The 16,368-nt window shown below is 44.9% G+C and overlaps 1 protein-coding gene across 1 annotated transcript; it reads right to left on the minus strand.

Annotated features, from left to right (window-relative positions):
- Positions 1–84: 84 nt before the first annotated feature.
- LOC144155144 (uncharacterized) lies at positions 85–12,961 on the minus strand. The gene is made up of 4 exons (XM_077686412.1): positions 12,622–12,961; positions 12,423–12,498; positions 11,410–11,466; positions 85–3,205 (listed from the first exon to the last, which is right to left on the minus strand). The coding sequence occupies exons 3-4, from the start codon at positions 11,450–11,452 to the stop codon at positions 1,461–1,463; spliced, it is 1,788 nt and encodes a 595-aa protein (XP_077542538.1). The 5' UTR covers positions 11,453–11,466; positions 12,423–12,498; positions 12,622–12,961; the 3' UTR covers positions 85–1,460.
- Positions 12,962–16,368: the final 3,407 nt, after the last annotated feature.

Here is a 16,368-nt window from a genome sequence, read left to right on the forward strand (position 1 = left end):
GCAGCCAAAAGCCAAAGACGAACACTGCCACCTGAGTCCAGAGAAACGGGCTCTAAAATAAAAAATAAAATGAGGAGGGCCACGAGACAGCAAATAACTGTTTTATTGTGTTGGGCCTGTTTGGCCGTACGCATAAATTCCCGCTTACAATAAGATGGTGACTGCAGACTACAATAAGATGAAGTCGGCCACGGCAAATAAGTCGGTTGCTGGAAAAGCCAACGGAAAAGCCAACTTATCCACGCGCTTGTTTAGGTTTCGAGCAAGTGACTTATTTCCTAGGGCGCGCTTAGGTAATAGTAGAGAACTTAATCCCCGACTTATCGCATTCAGACAAACAGGCTTTGGTGTTTTACAGTACCGTCAGCACTTGTCCCGCAGAAAATGATGCTTCATTCACTGAGAAATTTAGCAGTTATAAAGAAAAATTACAATTCTACCTCTTCATCACATAAATGACGCCAGCAATGATGCATTGAGGCAAGTACCCAAACGGATAGCCAGTATGTTGACTCCACGCAGCATTCTTTGAAAACTGGTCAAACAGGCAATTTGTTTCAGTAGAATATCCCCACTGCAGTGACATGCCTGCTGCAGAACATCAAGTTATGTCCACACTATTACAATTAGAACAGTGCAAAAGAACAATGAAGTTGCAAGCAATTTTAAGCTAGACTGCCCCTACAACCCTGCCAACAGTTCTCTAAAGGGGCACTGAAGTGAACTTGTCACTTATAACTGCTTGCACACTCCAGCCAAACACATGGAACCTTTATTTTCACAACACAGTAAAACTGTCAAGCATTAGTTCATTTCCTAACCCGGACAGAAAACAACAGGCACTCTTTGCAGTCATTTCACAGACTACAGTTAATTACATCACACTCGTTCAAAACTTTTAATTAGAGGCCATTCTTCCCTAATTATTATAGAATTTACTTTTGTTCAGGGATAATTTATATAGGGTTATATATGCTACCTATCTGATAAATGATGCTCAGACTTACCAATGCCACATACATCATCTTTGAACCATGCCAAAAACATAACTCTCCAGTGCTCTTCTCAGTGAATCGGTTTTGAGGAATTCAGAACACAGACTAACTTTAACCTCATTAGACAATGTTTCCGATTGACTCCAAAGTCACTCGAACTTAAATCTGGTCTTCTTTCATAGAAAGACAAAACACTAAAGTTTAACAGGTTCTATTATGTCCCTACCATTTTATTTCGTTTCAAAAATAAATGTGTACATAGGTGGCATACAGCAAGAAAACTGGGCCTTGTTAAAGTACATACTAAAAGGAAGCCCCCCAATAACATGAGAAGTTGTCGAACACATTTAAGCTCTCCCTGGACAATTCTTTTTTGCTTTCTAAGCCTACCAAATCCTTGAATTACCGGCTGGATGTCCACATGACGTAAATAAGTGCTCAATGGTGTCACTGTGTGAATGTGCCCTAGGCAGAACTCACAAAAATTCTTCTGACAACCTCGAGAGGCAACATAAGGTCACAACTCCTGTCAACAAATTGTGTGGTTTGTTCAATACAGTGCTCCTGCAAGAGCAAATTGATTGCTGCCGCCGCTGACCACGACCCGACCGGAGGCCCATTGATCTGAATGTTTCGCACTTCCTCACTCTGCTCTCCTTCTAGTAGCTGCTGAGTGCTCTTGTGAAGAGCTTTGGAAGCTGGACAAAGCAGTGTTACTGCACTCAGCAGTGTTACAATGCCCGGGTACAAGCTCCGAAAGGACGACACCATCCTGACAGCAAGCGCATCAAAGTTGTCCCTCAGCTGAGTCACAAACGAGTTCTGTACTGTCCGCTTGTATGAGCCCCACTCCTGGAACACATCCACACTGTCTAGTAGCGAGTGGCGGTACTCGCGCGCTAAGGCTTTGATGGAGTCAAAGCCAAAGTCATCCAGCTGACACGTATCTACTGGCCACACCTTTGGGTCCAGAATGCTGAACTTGCTAATGGAGGGGCTTGTCTGGCGCACAATGCCATCCAGGATTTCAGCCATGAGGCTGCACACCTTGTTCATGGTGGCCGTAAAGAGCGCCTCGTCTAAATCACAGTTGATGTCGACGCCCCGATAGCGACCACAGCTCTGGCGCAACTCCTCAAGGAGCTCTTCGACACGGACGCCACCAGTAGCTGTGTGGTGACGCAAAGTGCTTGAGGCGCCCTGCAGCTCGTTCAGCACCTGGTAGGCGGGGATGCCCAGAGCCACCACCCTGCTGGTCCATTCGTGAAGGCTGCGGAAAAGCTCGATGTAGAATGCCAGGTTCACGATGAACGTGGTGGATTTGAGGGTGGCCAGAATAAACGAAATCACCTGGCGGTCGTCTTCCACCAGCGAGTCAACTAGCACCTTGTTTAGCTTGGTCACTATGTCAAGCCAGTGGTTGTGCAGGGTGACAAGGGTCTTGTAGTTGAAGAACGTGCTCGTCGATGACTCGGGGCCCTGGAACATGGCATCACCCAGATTGAGGTCATCAGCCAGGGCCAAGTTCTTGAGCATGTTGCACAGATTGGCTATGATGGCCACTTGAGGATCGTCCAGCATCGACTTCTGCAATGCACGGCCCAGTACAGATTCCAACTTGTAGATGACACAGTGGAACTCGAGGAGAGCACTCGTGCGGTCCTTCTTTGCGCTTAGCACAGCTTCTATCTCCTCCACGTGAAAGCAGTCTCGATCGACAGTGGCTGCTACCAGTCGGCACGACTCAGAGACACCCAGCTTCTGCATCTTGGCATTCAGCACGTCAGCAAAGCTGGAAGCCATTCCTTGCTTGAAAGAGGCAAAATACCTGATAACTAGCTGGTTACTCTTGACAAATGTTATGAAGGCAGCATCTTCAAGCTCACCACATCGAACAAACGCTAAACCATACAAACCAGCTGCATTGATGTCTTGCCCCAGTGCCTGCTGCAGGCACTTATCGATAGCTGCCCCCATTTCCGACACTATGGTGTAGGCATTTTCCTGACAGAACGCTACTATGTCGTCATGTTGCTTGTTGAGACCCACAACCATGGGCAAATCGCTAGCAGGGCTGTTAGCTTTGAGCACCTGATAAGCACACTGAAATAGGCAGGTCAAGTTGACTTTTGGACACGGGCCTCCCAACTCCGGGCCATGCTCCGCACTCCTCATCAGTTTACACTCCCTGGGATACTCCAGGTGGTGCTCTGCAAATCACGAAAGAACACAATTGGGGATAAAAATTAGCAGAACTTTGCCTCCTTCTATGCAATATCACTAGGCAATTCTGGCAGAATTACGAAGAGGTTCGTGAGAAGATGCAGCTGTCTTTGGGAGCAGGAACTTCAGCAAATATGTGCATGCATTTGGGTGTTGGCTTGCATGCACACACATATGCAAAAATTGAGTAAATTGTACTAAAAAGTTAAGCTTGTCTAATTTTAATGTTCTGCATAAAGGGAACCTGCAACCCGTTTTGAGCAGTGCAAAGAAAACTGCGCGACGTTTAGATTACACTGCCAGGAATACCTGAGCCAAATATTACACGTGCACGTGAAGCGGTAAGCAAGCAAATCACGGTGAAAGACACAGCAAAACCAACGGCACTCTTCAATTTTCCTCATTATGCACCACTGACACTGCTGTAATTACATCATTTCAGCGGTGGCTGTCCTACTGGCTGTTGCTGGTCAACTTCACGGCTTGTTTCTCGCATTTCCTGTGAAGATCCACCGTCAACGGTGCTGTGCACCAACCTCTTCTATGCACGAAAATTTTGAACAGTTTTAGTGTTTCTTTTGTTTTTTTGCGTGCGCGCTGAGTTTGAGTGACGAACTCAATGCGTACTTCCCTTTCAACCAGACCACTCGACATCAAATGCTTATTGCTTCAAAAACACCCTACCAGCCTGAGCGTGCGCTTGCGAGCAGGCAGCAAAGCCTGCTTTTTTGTTGCACCAGACTGGAAATAGACCCCTCCACGTTGCGGAGAAAGAGAAAAAGAGAAAACTCTCTGGCCTGTGACATATCGAAAGCCGCTGAAGAGACTGCCACGAGCCACCCCTCTCTCCGGGAGAGAGCACGCAGCTTTTGTCGCGTAGTCCACGGTCGAGTTGAGAGGGAACGATTATGCACAATTTTTCATCGCGCCAAGCCTAGATGATAGTGAGAGAGCACGCAGCTTTTGTCGCGTAGTCCACGGTCGAGTTGAGAGGGAACGATTATGCACAATTTTTCATCGCGCAAAGCCTAGGTGATAGTGAATGAATTTTTATAATTCTTGTGGGAGGAGGTTGCTGAGACAATACACTTTATTCCAAAATACATTACGAGTAGTCAGTGGAAAGTGCTGCAGGGTCCCTTTAAGTTATCTGGCACATGCTTAAATGTGTCCCATATAAGCCAAGCCAGGCATAATAGAAGCCTAAGTAGGAGTCTTTCTCGATTCCACACTTATATCACCGCCTGCTTTGCGAAAGCTGTAGTCATGCAGGCCGCAGCAAGTTATCTTGAATTATTCCACAGCAGCACTGCAGCTCTTGCAGCATGGGAATCCTACCAGAAAGATTTGCCAGCACTCATTACAGCTTGTGAAGGATCTCTACAAAAGAATTTAATATGCGACTCCAGTAGCTACAATCCCATGTTGACATCAAGAGCGACGATGCTGCTGATCAGATGGCACAAAATGCCCTGTCATTTACACCTACTGTGAAAGTTCCCGCGACTACCGGATCGTCTTCACATGGGAAGTTATCAACCATTTTAGGAATCTGCATGCTCACCAACATCAACCTTGTGTTACAAAGCGACTAACAAGAGCGAGAGAGAGAAGGCTCTTTATTAGAGGAGAAAGCCAAGATGTTTGCCGGAATTTCGACACCGGCATGCTACTTGGCGGGGGAAAGGGGAAAGAAAAAAGGCCCGATAGATTACAGGGCAGAAGAAAGAGGAAGAAAGAGAAGAAACAAAAGAAGAGAGAAAAATACCAAAAAATGATATTCAGTTTGTGTCAGTAGTGTGCTTTTTTAAAAACAAGAGTGGATGCAACTTTATTATACTGCATCCGGGCATGGTCAGCGAAGATTACAGCTCAGCAATTCAAGCTAGACGTCGTATGACCGTGTCTGTACATGTCATGTGCGATGGTAGGAGATGTAGAACCCAATCTAATGAGCTGTCCACAGTATGCTGTGGAGCAGACAACATTGTTCCTGGTGATGTGCAAGTTTGCAGCCCCACACACCACTCTGGATGACCACATCGTCTTTTCACTGGGGCACTGGACACTTCGTAGAGAGGCATGGCGCCTCCTTATTAGCTTCCTTTGGGGCACACAACTCACGGACTTATGGTGAAGGAGCCATATACCATTCAATGCATCGGGTGCCACTCTGGTGGAACAATTGCCAGCATATCATGCAAGGCTAGCACTGCCTGATCTAACACCACCACCAACCAACAACCTGACTACCCACACTTTATATAAGCATAAAAGCTCACTCAAATCTGCCTGAATAAACACGCTGCATGCACAGAACTCCTGATAAGGAACACAGTAATCTTCTGTTTGTCCATTTGTGTTAGTGCGTGCATGCTGTCCAGTTGACTGATTTTTCAGACTCCCAAATACTTCAGACATTTTTCGTGGAACTGTCCAGCAAAATGTTGTGGGCTCCTGATTACCTAACTATTAGATATGCGCGAATATGAAATTTGGGACTGCAAATCAAGTATGGAGAGTTAAGACTTACTGTGAACCAAATCGAATATTTTTGAATATGAACAGCTTTTCTAAAATGTAATTGGGGAAAAAAAAGCAGATAAGAAGATAACACAGGCAGCCAGGACAAGTTAACACACGTGAGTGCTTATGCACTAGTGCTTGGCAAAAAAATGGCAGAAGAAATTTTAAATAAAGGATCAAGACAAGGTGGCAAGGCGATGCAATGAAGGAATACACGTGCCTCTGCACACTGTGAACACAGGAAGTACATTTGATCGGTCCCTCCAGTCATTAACCATGCACTTGTTTTGCGCAAGGCCTACACATGGTAGGCTTTTTTGCAATGCTCAGCGTCATGCAAAGAGGTCAACCTGAATGGGCATGCTACGCAATACAGATTCAAACATTATGTTGCACAGCAGAGCCAATTTTTGTTGCTCCATTATTCATAACTTTCGGATATTCGAAAAGTGAAAAGACTTTGAACGGTAAAACAACACAGCAAATCAAATACAAAACATTATTTGCAAAATATTTGAAGTTTCGAATATTTGCACACCTATAAAACACAACACCTATACCAGCGATTATTCAAACATTTTTTTTCTTCAACCTTATGAGGCCCGAAAATTTGGTGGTGAACTGTGTGTATATATAGTTATGTGCATATCCTCACTACATAAACGCATCATTGATGGACAGACACCTGCGCAAAATTCCCATTCCTATTCAAGCCTTTTCAAGTGTGAAAGCACCACCAAACATACCAAAATAGACGCACATATGGTGACCACAAATCTACAAAAAGTAGCTTGGGAATTCTTTCAGCATTAAAATTAACAAGCACACAAAATATAAAAAATTTGAAAATCAACAAGCAAGAGCCCAATGAAGCACAAGTAAAAGAAAATTGGCAGCCTCTCTTGCCTCCCAGGGTACATCACAGTCCAAAATGCTTTGGAAGGAGCAACAGTACAGTATGAAGACTGTCAAAGTAAAGTCGGACAAGCACTTTTGGCTGCCTCTACATAACTTTGTTCCTTTAGAACATCATTTCAAAGTAAAGCCCAGCATAGCAGAAACTTAAAGGAGCACTGACACCAATTTTCGGCGTTAATATTATTGCACAGTTCGCTTCCTTCACTCAACAGAATACCCTGGCTGAAATATGAACGGCCTGCGACGCAAAGAACATAGTTCAATTGGATCTCATTTACCACGCCGACGGAGCGGCACTCAGCAAATGGACGTTAGCGTGACATCACCCCGTGAAGCCAAAAGAAGTGACACGACAGCGCTCGTCAAAAACTCGTGACGTCACTTCACGCGCGCAGCCCCACGAGCGGCGAGCGGGCGCAACACCCTCTCAAGCGGGCGCCAGTGACATCCGCACAAAGCGGTGAGGTCAGGCCGGGATTTCGTCATATGCGCCGTTCGGGATGAAAGCGCGGGAATTTGAAACAAACGATTTTCAGGCCGTTCAATGTAATTAACTATCGCGCGCTGAAGTATTTGAAGTGCTGTTTCAGGTTTGTCAGACCATTAAGCATCGATAAAAGCAATAAAAGTGTAACATAAAATTTTCCTGTCAGTGCTCCTTTAAAAGGCATAGAAGTGAATTAGTTGAAGCCTCATTTGTGGCTGCATTGTGCAGTTTAACCCGCACAACCTATTATTTGATCATTTGGTAGAAGGGTCATTCCATGCCAAACGTCCCAGCCGTAAAATCGACCATCACGGATTTGCTCAGTAAAAATTGCGGCTCATCCTCGCATGGCCCACAATGCTCCCTGAAAGTGTTTTTGTCCAAAAAAAATTTTGTTCTTTTTCTAGCGGCCCTTTTACCTCCAGGGTTTAAAGCAAACTTACGCCTGTGAAAAAATTCATGAAAAAGTAACTACTCTTACAATGACCGCCATTTTTTTGTGAACATCATGTTGAGACCCTGGGCTGCTCTATGCCGCATTTTTAAAATATTTTTTCTTTTCTTTGCTGTGATTACGCCATTCAGAAAATACACGATGTCAAGCATTTTCAAACAGTTTTAGCAAATACGAGCACATTGTCTCAGCCAATAAAGCATTTGTACCTGTATCTCAGCATTGTGGAAAATTGGTAAAAACTATATTTACACTGAAAAAAGGTGAAATGTGCGAGAAAACGTTTGTCAAACTTGGAAAAATCTCCTTTCTGGCCCATATTCACCTTGAAATTGCGCATTGTTGTGCTCATAGTAAAAATATCAAATACAAGCCATTCACTAGCACAAATGATCGCAGTTTATTTCAGAAAGTTTAATCAGAACAGTTTTTGTTTTAGCAGAGAAAAAAATTTTTGTATTTGTACAGCGACACTACTTCACCCCGTTGTTCCACTGAGCGTCTTCTCTGCACGGCATGCACCTGCCTTCATGACAAAGGCGCGAGCCAGCGGGTTTGCGCTACAAGAATACCTTTCGCCGCAATGGTATTCGTAGCGTCAATACAGGAATAAGGAATATTTCGCGTGTTAGTGGGAGAAGTACAACATGGAGCTAGCGGTGGTGCGCCCATTCTATGAGTACGGGAAACTCAACTGGACATCAGATGTGCATTTAAAGCATCGGGTTATGCGATTCCCACTAACGCATACAAATTAATCTGTTTAACTAAATGACTCCGCCGCTGTTTATTTCGTAATTTCCGGCATACTTAAAAGATACCATGTATAACATACCCTGCTTCGTTATGCACGTCCATGTCCAGCCAGTTGTTGAGTTTCCCGTACTCATGGAATGGGCGCACCACCACTAGCTCCACGTTGTAGTTTTCCCACTAACACGCGAAATATTCCTTTTTCCTGTACTGACTCTACGAATACCATTGCGGCGAAAGGTATTCTTGTAGCGCAAACCCGCTGGCTCACACCTTTTTTATGCAGGCAGGTGCATGCCGTGCAGAGAAGACGCTCTGTGGAACAACGGGGTGAAGTAGCGTCGCTGTACAAATTGAATTTTTTTTTTCTCTGCTAAAACAAAAACTGTTTTGATTAAACTTTCTGAAATAAACTACCATCGTTTGCGCTAGTGAACGGCTTGTATTTGATATTTTTACTACGAGCACAACAATGCGCAATTTCAAGGTCAATATAGGCCAGAAAGAAGATTTTTCCAAGTTTGACAGACGTTTTCTCGTACATTTTACCTTTTTTCTGTGTAAATATAGTTTTTATCAATTTTGCACAATGCTGAGATACAGGTACAAATGCTTCATTGACTGAGAAAAATGGTCTTTCTGAACATGCTTTTCTCGTTATTGGAGTAAATAAATAAATAAAAAATCAGATCAACTTGTTAGCAACAGCCATGGACATAGGGACAGCTGCATAAGAGTAGACATCCCAGCAACGGCACGGCAGCAACTGCCACCAATATAGTGGCCCCTCAAAAGCCATTGGCGGCGATAGCGACCACAAGTGGAGCTCTGAAGCGCATTTCCGTGACGTTGGCTTAGGGATTCTCACACTTGTCATCTGCTTCACACAAGCTCGCTCTCCCTGCTGTTTCTTTGCACGCGGTTGACTTTTGATGCTTGTCCACAGCAGATTTTACCCTGCAAGACATACCCTGGTATTCCGAATCCTTCCTCCACTCAAGCCTCCAGTAGAGGAGTGCCTTGAAATTGATTTCCCCATGCATAAGCATTGCGGAATCCTCTCCTCAGCCGAGTGGAGAGAGCAAATGGAGTGGAGGAGGCACTCGGAATACGGCCCGTAAAGTCGCATACACTAGCTCAAGGCATGATTTGAAGTATAGTTTTTGCAGAAGTATTTGAAGTATAGCTCTAGAAGAAACATTGCCGGCGTCACCCCATTCCTGCGAAGCCAGTCCTGTGTGGAACACGCAGAGTCGGAGCTAGGCGTCAGCTTCTGTATTCAGCAATTTTTCAAACAAAGGGAACAGCGAGCTGCTAGTAACCGACAACAACGAAAATACAAGACCAAAACAAATTCCAGGCCATCGGGGCTGTTGGCTTTGGCAGAAGGCATTACGATTCCCAGAAATCATAAGTAAGGTAAAAGTTTTGGCAACCTTGCCAAACGCTCGAAAGCTTTGCACGACATCACTTCCCGTTGTCATGGCATGAAAGTATGCCGACATGCACTATGGGCTGCAAAAACTGTAGGTTTTGCTTCAAATAACCCACTGTGTGTATAGGCGCGTGCTGGTTTTATACCAAGCTTCTAACCAGTAAATTACAGTAACACAATGTTTGTTCAGACCTGGAGGGTTATTTCGGTACATTTCCCACAGCCACATCTTCCCAATATTCAGATATGCATTATAGTAAAACTGCACTGAAGAGGAGTAGGGGGAGGAGGAAAAAACTTTATTTAGCAGTAAAATTGAGCTGGTTAGTGTGTGGGTTCCTCGGTCCAGGACAAGAGAGTAAGAGTAATTTTCTTCAATTCATCGAACGTCATCCCAAGTAGGCAAGGATTTGTTTTTTACACCTGAAGGGGTTGGAAAACAATGAAGAGCTGCTTGGACATTTTCATCGGTTTCGATTCTTGTTAAACTGAAAACCGGCACGTATACTATTTATTGCGTTCGTTAGTAAGTATATCAAGTCTTCAACACCGTAATCATGTCAGAACTGTTTGGGTTGAGAATCAGTTTGTTACGATAACTATGGTTACGATAAAAATTTCGGGGCACAAAAGCCCCGCCTTCCAAGTACTCTAGAAACCGTTGTCTGTGCCGTTTCACGGTGGCGTAGTACAAACCTTTTCATTGCATTTGCATGTGAATAAACAACGCACTTTGCAGATATGCACCTTCTTGTACACAGCCATAACAAAAGCCAATTTCTGAAGGTATTGTATGCCTTACAGCCCCAAGAAAATACCCACACCAACTTTGTGAGCCTCCCAAACATCCCCAAGCCTCCAAATCATATGCTCGTGACGGTGCAGAAAAATAATGCGTTAGGCACAGAAAAAACATTCACCAGATACAAGACAGCAACGATGATATAAATAAAAGAGATCCGTTTTATTTCCTGCTGTGCGATGCGCATGTAGGGCCCCGCTGCTTGGTGCGTAGCATTAGCCTATTGAGTCTTCATAAAAGCATCCCAAAATGCTATAGGGAAGCCTACGCATTTTGAATACTTATCGAAGAGCTCTGAGCACTGAACCTCGCAAATAAGCTAGAAAGGACGAGTTGCACACGACCTTCTGGGCGATGCTCCAAGAAAGTGGTTCTCTCTCTCCTGGTGTGTTGCAAACTTGTGTGGGATACAGCTTCAAATTATTTATAGGTGTCAGAAGCTGGCGAAATAACTTAATTACTGGAAATACGCTTTTTAATGTACCAGACCATCAAAGCGGGCAATTTCTAGCACAGGCGCTGCTGCCCCTCACAAGCGGACGACAGCGGCACGAGCGTAGCAGACGACAGCGGTGCAAGTCCCTAAGCTGACGTCAGAGCCAGGGAGCGCCACTCAAACATCTCACCGCCAATAGGCATTCCAGTGGTTAGTGCCTAGAGTTGCCTTTACTTGTTTAACAACATGAAGTTGAAACAAGAAATCACTTTCTCCATTTGTGGACACGCTTTTATTTTTGGCTCTTGTTTACAAACTGAGCCCAATTGTATTCATATTCCAGCAGAGCAATGAGGAATGTGCAAAGCAATAGTACACACCAGAGCCTGTTCCTTGGGGAGTTGCAAAAGGGTTTTCAGCCATTCTTCAAGTGACACCTGCAGTTCAGCAAAAAAATTGGCCTTTACCAGTGGATTAAGCACTGAAAACTGGAAACTGCATCGGTGCGAACTTTTGTGTGAGCTGGTACACCATCGTGCAAAGCCCAAAGTGCCGCAGGCAATGTATTTACAACTAAGGTTAGAAGGACAAATATGCATTTACACAGCAGTGTTACCAGTACACATGCACCAAAAATTCGAGAGAAGTGGGGCAATGCATAAACTAAACCAAAAACAGAAGGCCTTTTACAATTTCATGCATGGTCAAAGAGCAGTTGGCAGAAACTAGGCTGCTGACAGAGCTGACAGAGCCATTTGTCACGAAAACCCAACACGACCGTTTTGAAAGCTGTAAATAAACTGTGTTGTGTATTCAGAGACATGCTTATTCTACGTACTTATCTAAGCTGAATGTCGTTTTCCAAGATAAAGCATCTTTAGCAAATCACCTGTTTATCACGTGCATCGCACAATTTGAATGGGAGTGTCGAACAACTATTGCCCCGACAGAAAGATACTGATGTAACTTTGCAATACGCTTCTGTTGTCTCCACACTTGATGTAGGCTACATTACTCGATAATCAACTATACAGGCACTGAATATGAGCATGCAGGCACTTTCGTAATTCTACATTCCACCATCTCGCAGAGGCTCCTTTTGTTCCAGTCCTCTGATTTCTTTGTTACTGGTTGGACGTAGGTCAGGCTACAAGAGATTGTGTTGTGTAGATCAGACTACGTTGCGTTTGATTATTTGGTTAGATTGCATTAGCTAGAACTGAAAGCTTTCGGGGCGTCAGTTGCTCCGGGTACAGAAAACATAAGCTACAGCCCCCCCCCCCCCCCCTTTTTTTTTCGTAGCTTTGTTTCTGAGGGCTGTTTTGACGACTTATTTGGCTGTTTTTCTTCCAGGCAGTTATCAAACAAATCGCAACACATCACATGCTCTTACCTGACGAACAGCATCGATTTCTCAGCATTGCTTGCAAAACAAGACAATATCCAATCTTCCAACCATATTGCCGGTTCTGTAGAACATAATGAAACGGTTGTTTAGAGACAACGTAAACCTTCATTCAAAATAAACACACGTTACAATTGGCGCTTTTTCTGGACCTCGCGCTGTCTCGAGCTGTGATGTCAGCACTTACCTTACAAAGGAGCCACAATGTCTGTTTCGTTTATCGGCACGTTGCAGAGGCAAGGAAACAATTCAACAACGTTCAACCTAACTGTATGGTTCAAGCTAACAACTTTACTCGTGCCACTCGTGCTACGAGCACAAAATACGGATTCATACATGCCGAACTTCAATGACTTCAACTTGACCAGCGCCTCTCTTATCGATATGCCATGCCAGGAAAGGCAGCCGGCAGCCACGGCAGCCGTGCAGCCCGTGCCTTGGCCCGTGCTTGCTACATACAATAGCCGCGCTGCCAGTGATGCCACTGTAAAAATAAGATAAACAAATCAAACAGTATTTTTGCTTATACGTGGTTATAACTATAAATTTTTATACAATACTATAACTGGCTTTATTGCCATTCTCTACCGCAAGGAGCGCTGGCTAGTTTACCAGCCAAATCTACCAGTAGGGTCCCTACTACCAGACAAATCTACATCCCATGCTACATCCAAACTTAAAATCTACACGAGGGAAATATTCGGCTTCCAGAAGCCCTAGGATTTAAGGGTAGCACAGAGGGAGTTAACTTCAAGGCTGTCAAGGCAACTAAAAGAACATTAGAACGCTGGTGGACGAAAAGCAGAGGGGAACATTGCCGAGCACTGTCAGAGAAAACAAAAGTATTTTGTGCCTGCCCTAAGAGCAGCATAGATATAAAACATAAAACTTAGTAAGATGGCCCGTTACGAAGGGGACACCACTAGCAATAATAAATCAAGAACTAGTCTTTGCTAGTACACCTTTGGTAACCTACTCCGAACCATTCCAGCCACGAAAGACAAATTTTAATAAAAAAAATGCACAAGAAATGTTGAACTCTCAAGGTTAAATGGTACCAGAGGCCCTGTTACAATCGCCCAGTCATGTTTCTTTAAGGTGGCTTAATCAGTATTTCTTTTTCTATGGCTTCATTAGGTCAGCGGCCGCCAAGCACGGGCAAGTTTCTGCGACGCCATAGAGAAATCACTCGTAGCTGGGGAGCGGCCACTGCTTCATGTGTCTTCTTTAATATCTTTATTATTTGTTTAAAGTCTGGGATAAAGTTGGTATCATTGTAATCTGGACAAGGCATTCTTATTAATGAAACAAACTTGCATGGCATCTGATGTGTATATATTGGCGAAAGGGTTTAGGGCTGGAGATGAGCCGACATTGTTTTTGGTGCCTGGGAGCGATGAAAGGAAGCTTATATAGAAGACCCCGCCATCAGCACGTTGGGAGAAGTGTGGAAGAAGTCACGCAGCTTGGCCATTGTCAACGGCGTCACACCACCTAGAGCTGCTGGAGCCACTAAACAAAACCACCAAGCGAGGCCCTATGTCATATGGCACAGCCCAACTGGTATCCAATGGTTGACAGGCGCAGACAGAGCAGACAACAGGGAAGGGAGCATGGAGGTGAGGAAACGAGTAAAGGCACAGGAGGTAGCAAGACTGATGCTATATTCTTGAACTTTTCTAAAGCTTTTGACAAGGCTCCTCATAACCGCCCTACTATTTTAACTCTACAAATTGAACCTACAACCAACTGTACTAACATGGATTGAGGCCTTCCTAGCTAACCACTCACAATTCATTTATGTTAATGATCAGTGCTAGAGTTCCCTCCCAGTAATTTTGGGTATGCCACAAGGCCCCGTACTTGGACTCCTTTCGGTCTTAATTTGTATACAATAATGCCTTGCCAACACGTTTCTTCTAATATCTGCATTTTTGCAGATGATTGTGTTGTCTACCATACAATTACTATCAAGTGCGATCAAATAACCCTTCAAAGCGATCTTATTCACGTTCAAGAATGGTGTTATTTGTGGCTGATGCAAATAAATGCAAAACCATTTCTTTTGAATGTTGGAATTAACCTTTTACTTATCTCTAACACCATTATTGAGCATGTTCAGACCTACAAATACCTTGGTGTCACATTGTCCAACAATCTGTTCAGGAAACTTTATTTCAACAATATAATATCATCCAGAAGCGAAGCACTCGGTTTTCTAAAACGTCACCTTTGCCATGGTTCGGAGCATGTTAAACTATTCGATCCAAGCTGGAATATGCACCCCCTATTTAGAACCCACACCAGGAATATCTTAGCGACGCATTAGTCTGTTCAAAATCACGCAGCAAGATTAATTCATTCTTCATATTCGTATCGCGTCAGCGTATCCTCCTTAAAATTAAGATCCGGTCTTCCTAGCCAGTTAAATTTCGCCTCTCCATCTTCTTGGTGAATGATGAAGACGAAATAATGAGGTTCTTTTGATGCTCGAGCCGAGAGGACGACCTTGACTCACTCCGATGACTGACATCCGATGCTTGAAGCAGGTGATGGATGAGGACTGCCTTTCTTGCTGGATATTAGGTTTATTTACACTATTTACATTACTCCAAGTATTTAAATCAGGACAGAATGACGGTTCCCAGATGGAAATGATTCCATTCCCGGCTGTGTTATGAAACAGTCTTGCTGGAAATATGAAACATTCTTGCTGGAAATCCTCATTTCCAGCTCATTTCCAGCAAGACCGTTTCATAACACAGCCGGGAATGGAAATCATTTCCATCTGGGTTACATTGTCACTCTGCCCGCAGCATCCTGTTTGGCCAAGATCTATACTGATCTAGATCCCCTCGACCGACCGACCGACCGATCAAAACCCGACACTTCATTTTTGATCCCAAAAACCACGCCTCCAAAGGGTGGCGTTCAAGAAAGAGCGAAAACCCTTTCCAGCATGATTCATATGGACCACGAATTGGCCACAAGAACCAACCAATCCTAAACATGTCCCCACCTGCGGTCACATGACCCGACACTTCTCTCATGCACTCATAGTGCGTTTCCCATGCACGCCACCCAAAGTCACTGACCGCACGGAGTGGTCGAACCATTACATTAAGTGGGCGGCTCCTGCTCAAAGCCAAAGCCAAATGCTTGGAGCGGTCTTCGCGCGGCTAACATCCTACAGTGTCCTCGCCTTGCCGCCTCGCACTTGTCCGCGTGCGCGCCAGCACAATGAAGGAGTTGTGGCTAATCCCATCCCCAGACTAAGGGACACCGCTGCCCGCCGCGTGACTGGCGGAAAGAGCTGCTCCAAACCTAGGCGAGCATTCTCGAGGCGAATGACCCATAAACGAACAGAACCTACGCCGGCTTCGCAAATCCTCAAAGTCTACACCGCGCGCCTTTTCGACACCAAGAGACAGCATCCTTTCGCTTCCCGTCAGCTCGTCCGCCTAGACGAACGACCAGTCCACTTCCCAATGTCGGCAAGCCATAATAGCGGCATGCGTGCTGTCCGAGAGGGAACCCCACGGCGGAACTGTTTTCACTGCTGTGCACCCATCCGCCGTTCACTGAGACCGCCCGGTCGAGCTGACCGCATACAAACGAGACAGAGGTACTTAGACTTAGCACCCCCATCTTTTGCCACAACACAAAGCATGCACTCGGCGGCCCCCAACTTCGCGTTCCTGCGGCTGCATGAAAGGAACCCAGCATGGCAGCTACAAGCGGAGGCAACGCCGATACATGAGCTACCGGTGGCTTTCATTAATTAAACGAGGAGCCCGAACTTAGCATAGCCTTCTTCTGCATCGCTGCATTGCCAGCCTGCGCCGGTTTGATAAATTTTACCATGGTTCACTCCGTCACCTGCCTTACATTGTTCGCCCCCCATGCACACCTCATCGCAGCTCTCTCTTTACAG

Source organism: Haemaphysalis longicornis, unplaced genomic scaffold (genome assembly GCF_048455015.1).
Source record: "Haemaphysalis longicornis isolate Haplotype H1 unplaced genomic scaffold, Haemaphysalis longicornis Haplotype H1 scaffold_1, whole genome shotgun sequence".
Classification (NCBI taxonomy): domain Eukaryota; kingdom Metazoa; phylum Arthropoda; class Arachnida; order Ixodida; family Ixodidae; genus Haemaphysalis; species Haemaphysalis longicornis.

Bases quoted from the DNA above. Each gene is read 5' to 3' on its own strand.
- LOC144155144 (XM_077686412.1), bottom strand. From the start codon at position 11,452: ATGGCTGAAAACCCTTTTGCAACTCCCCAAGGAACAGGCTCTG. The intron at 3,206-11,409 runs GTGTGTACTATT...CGTGATTTGCAG, and splicing joins TCCCCAAGGAACAGGCTCTG to AGCACCACCTGGAGTATCCC.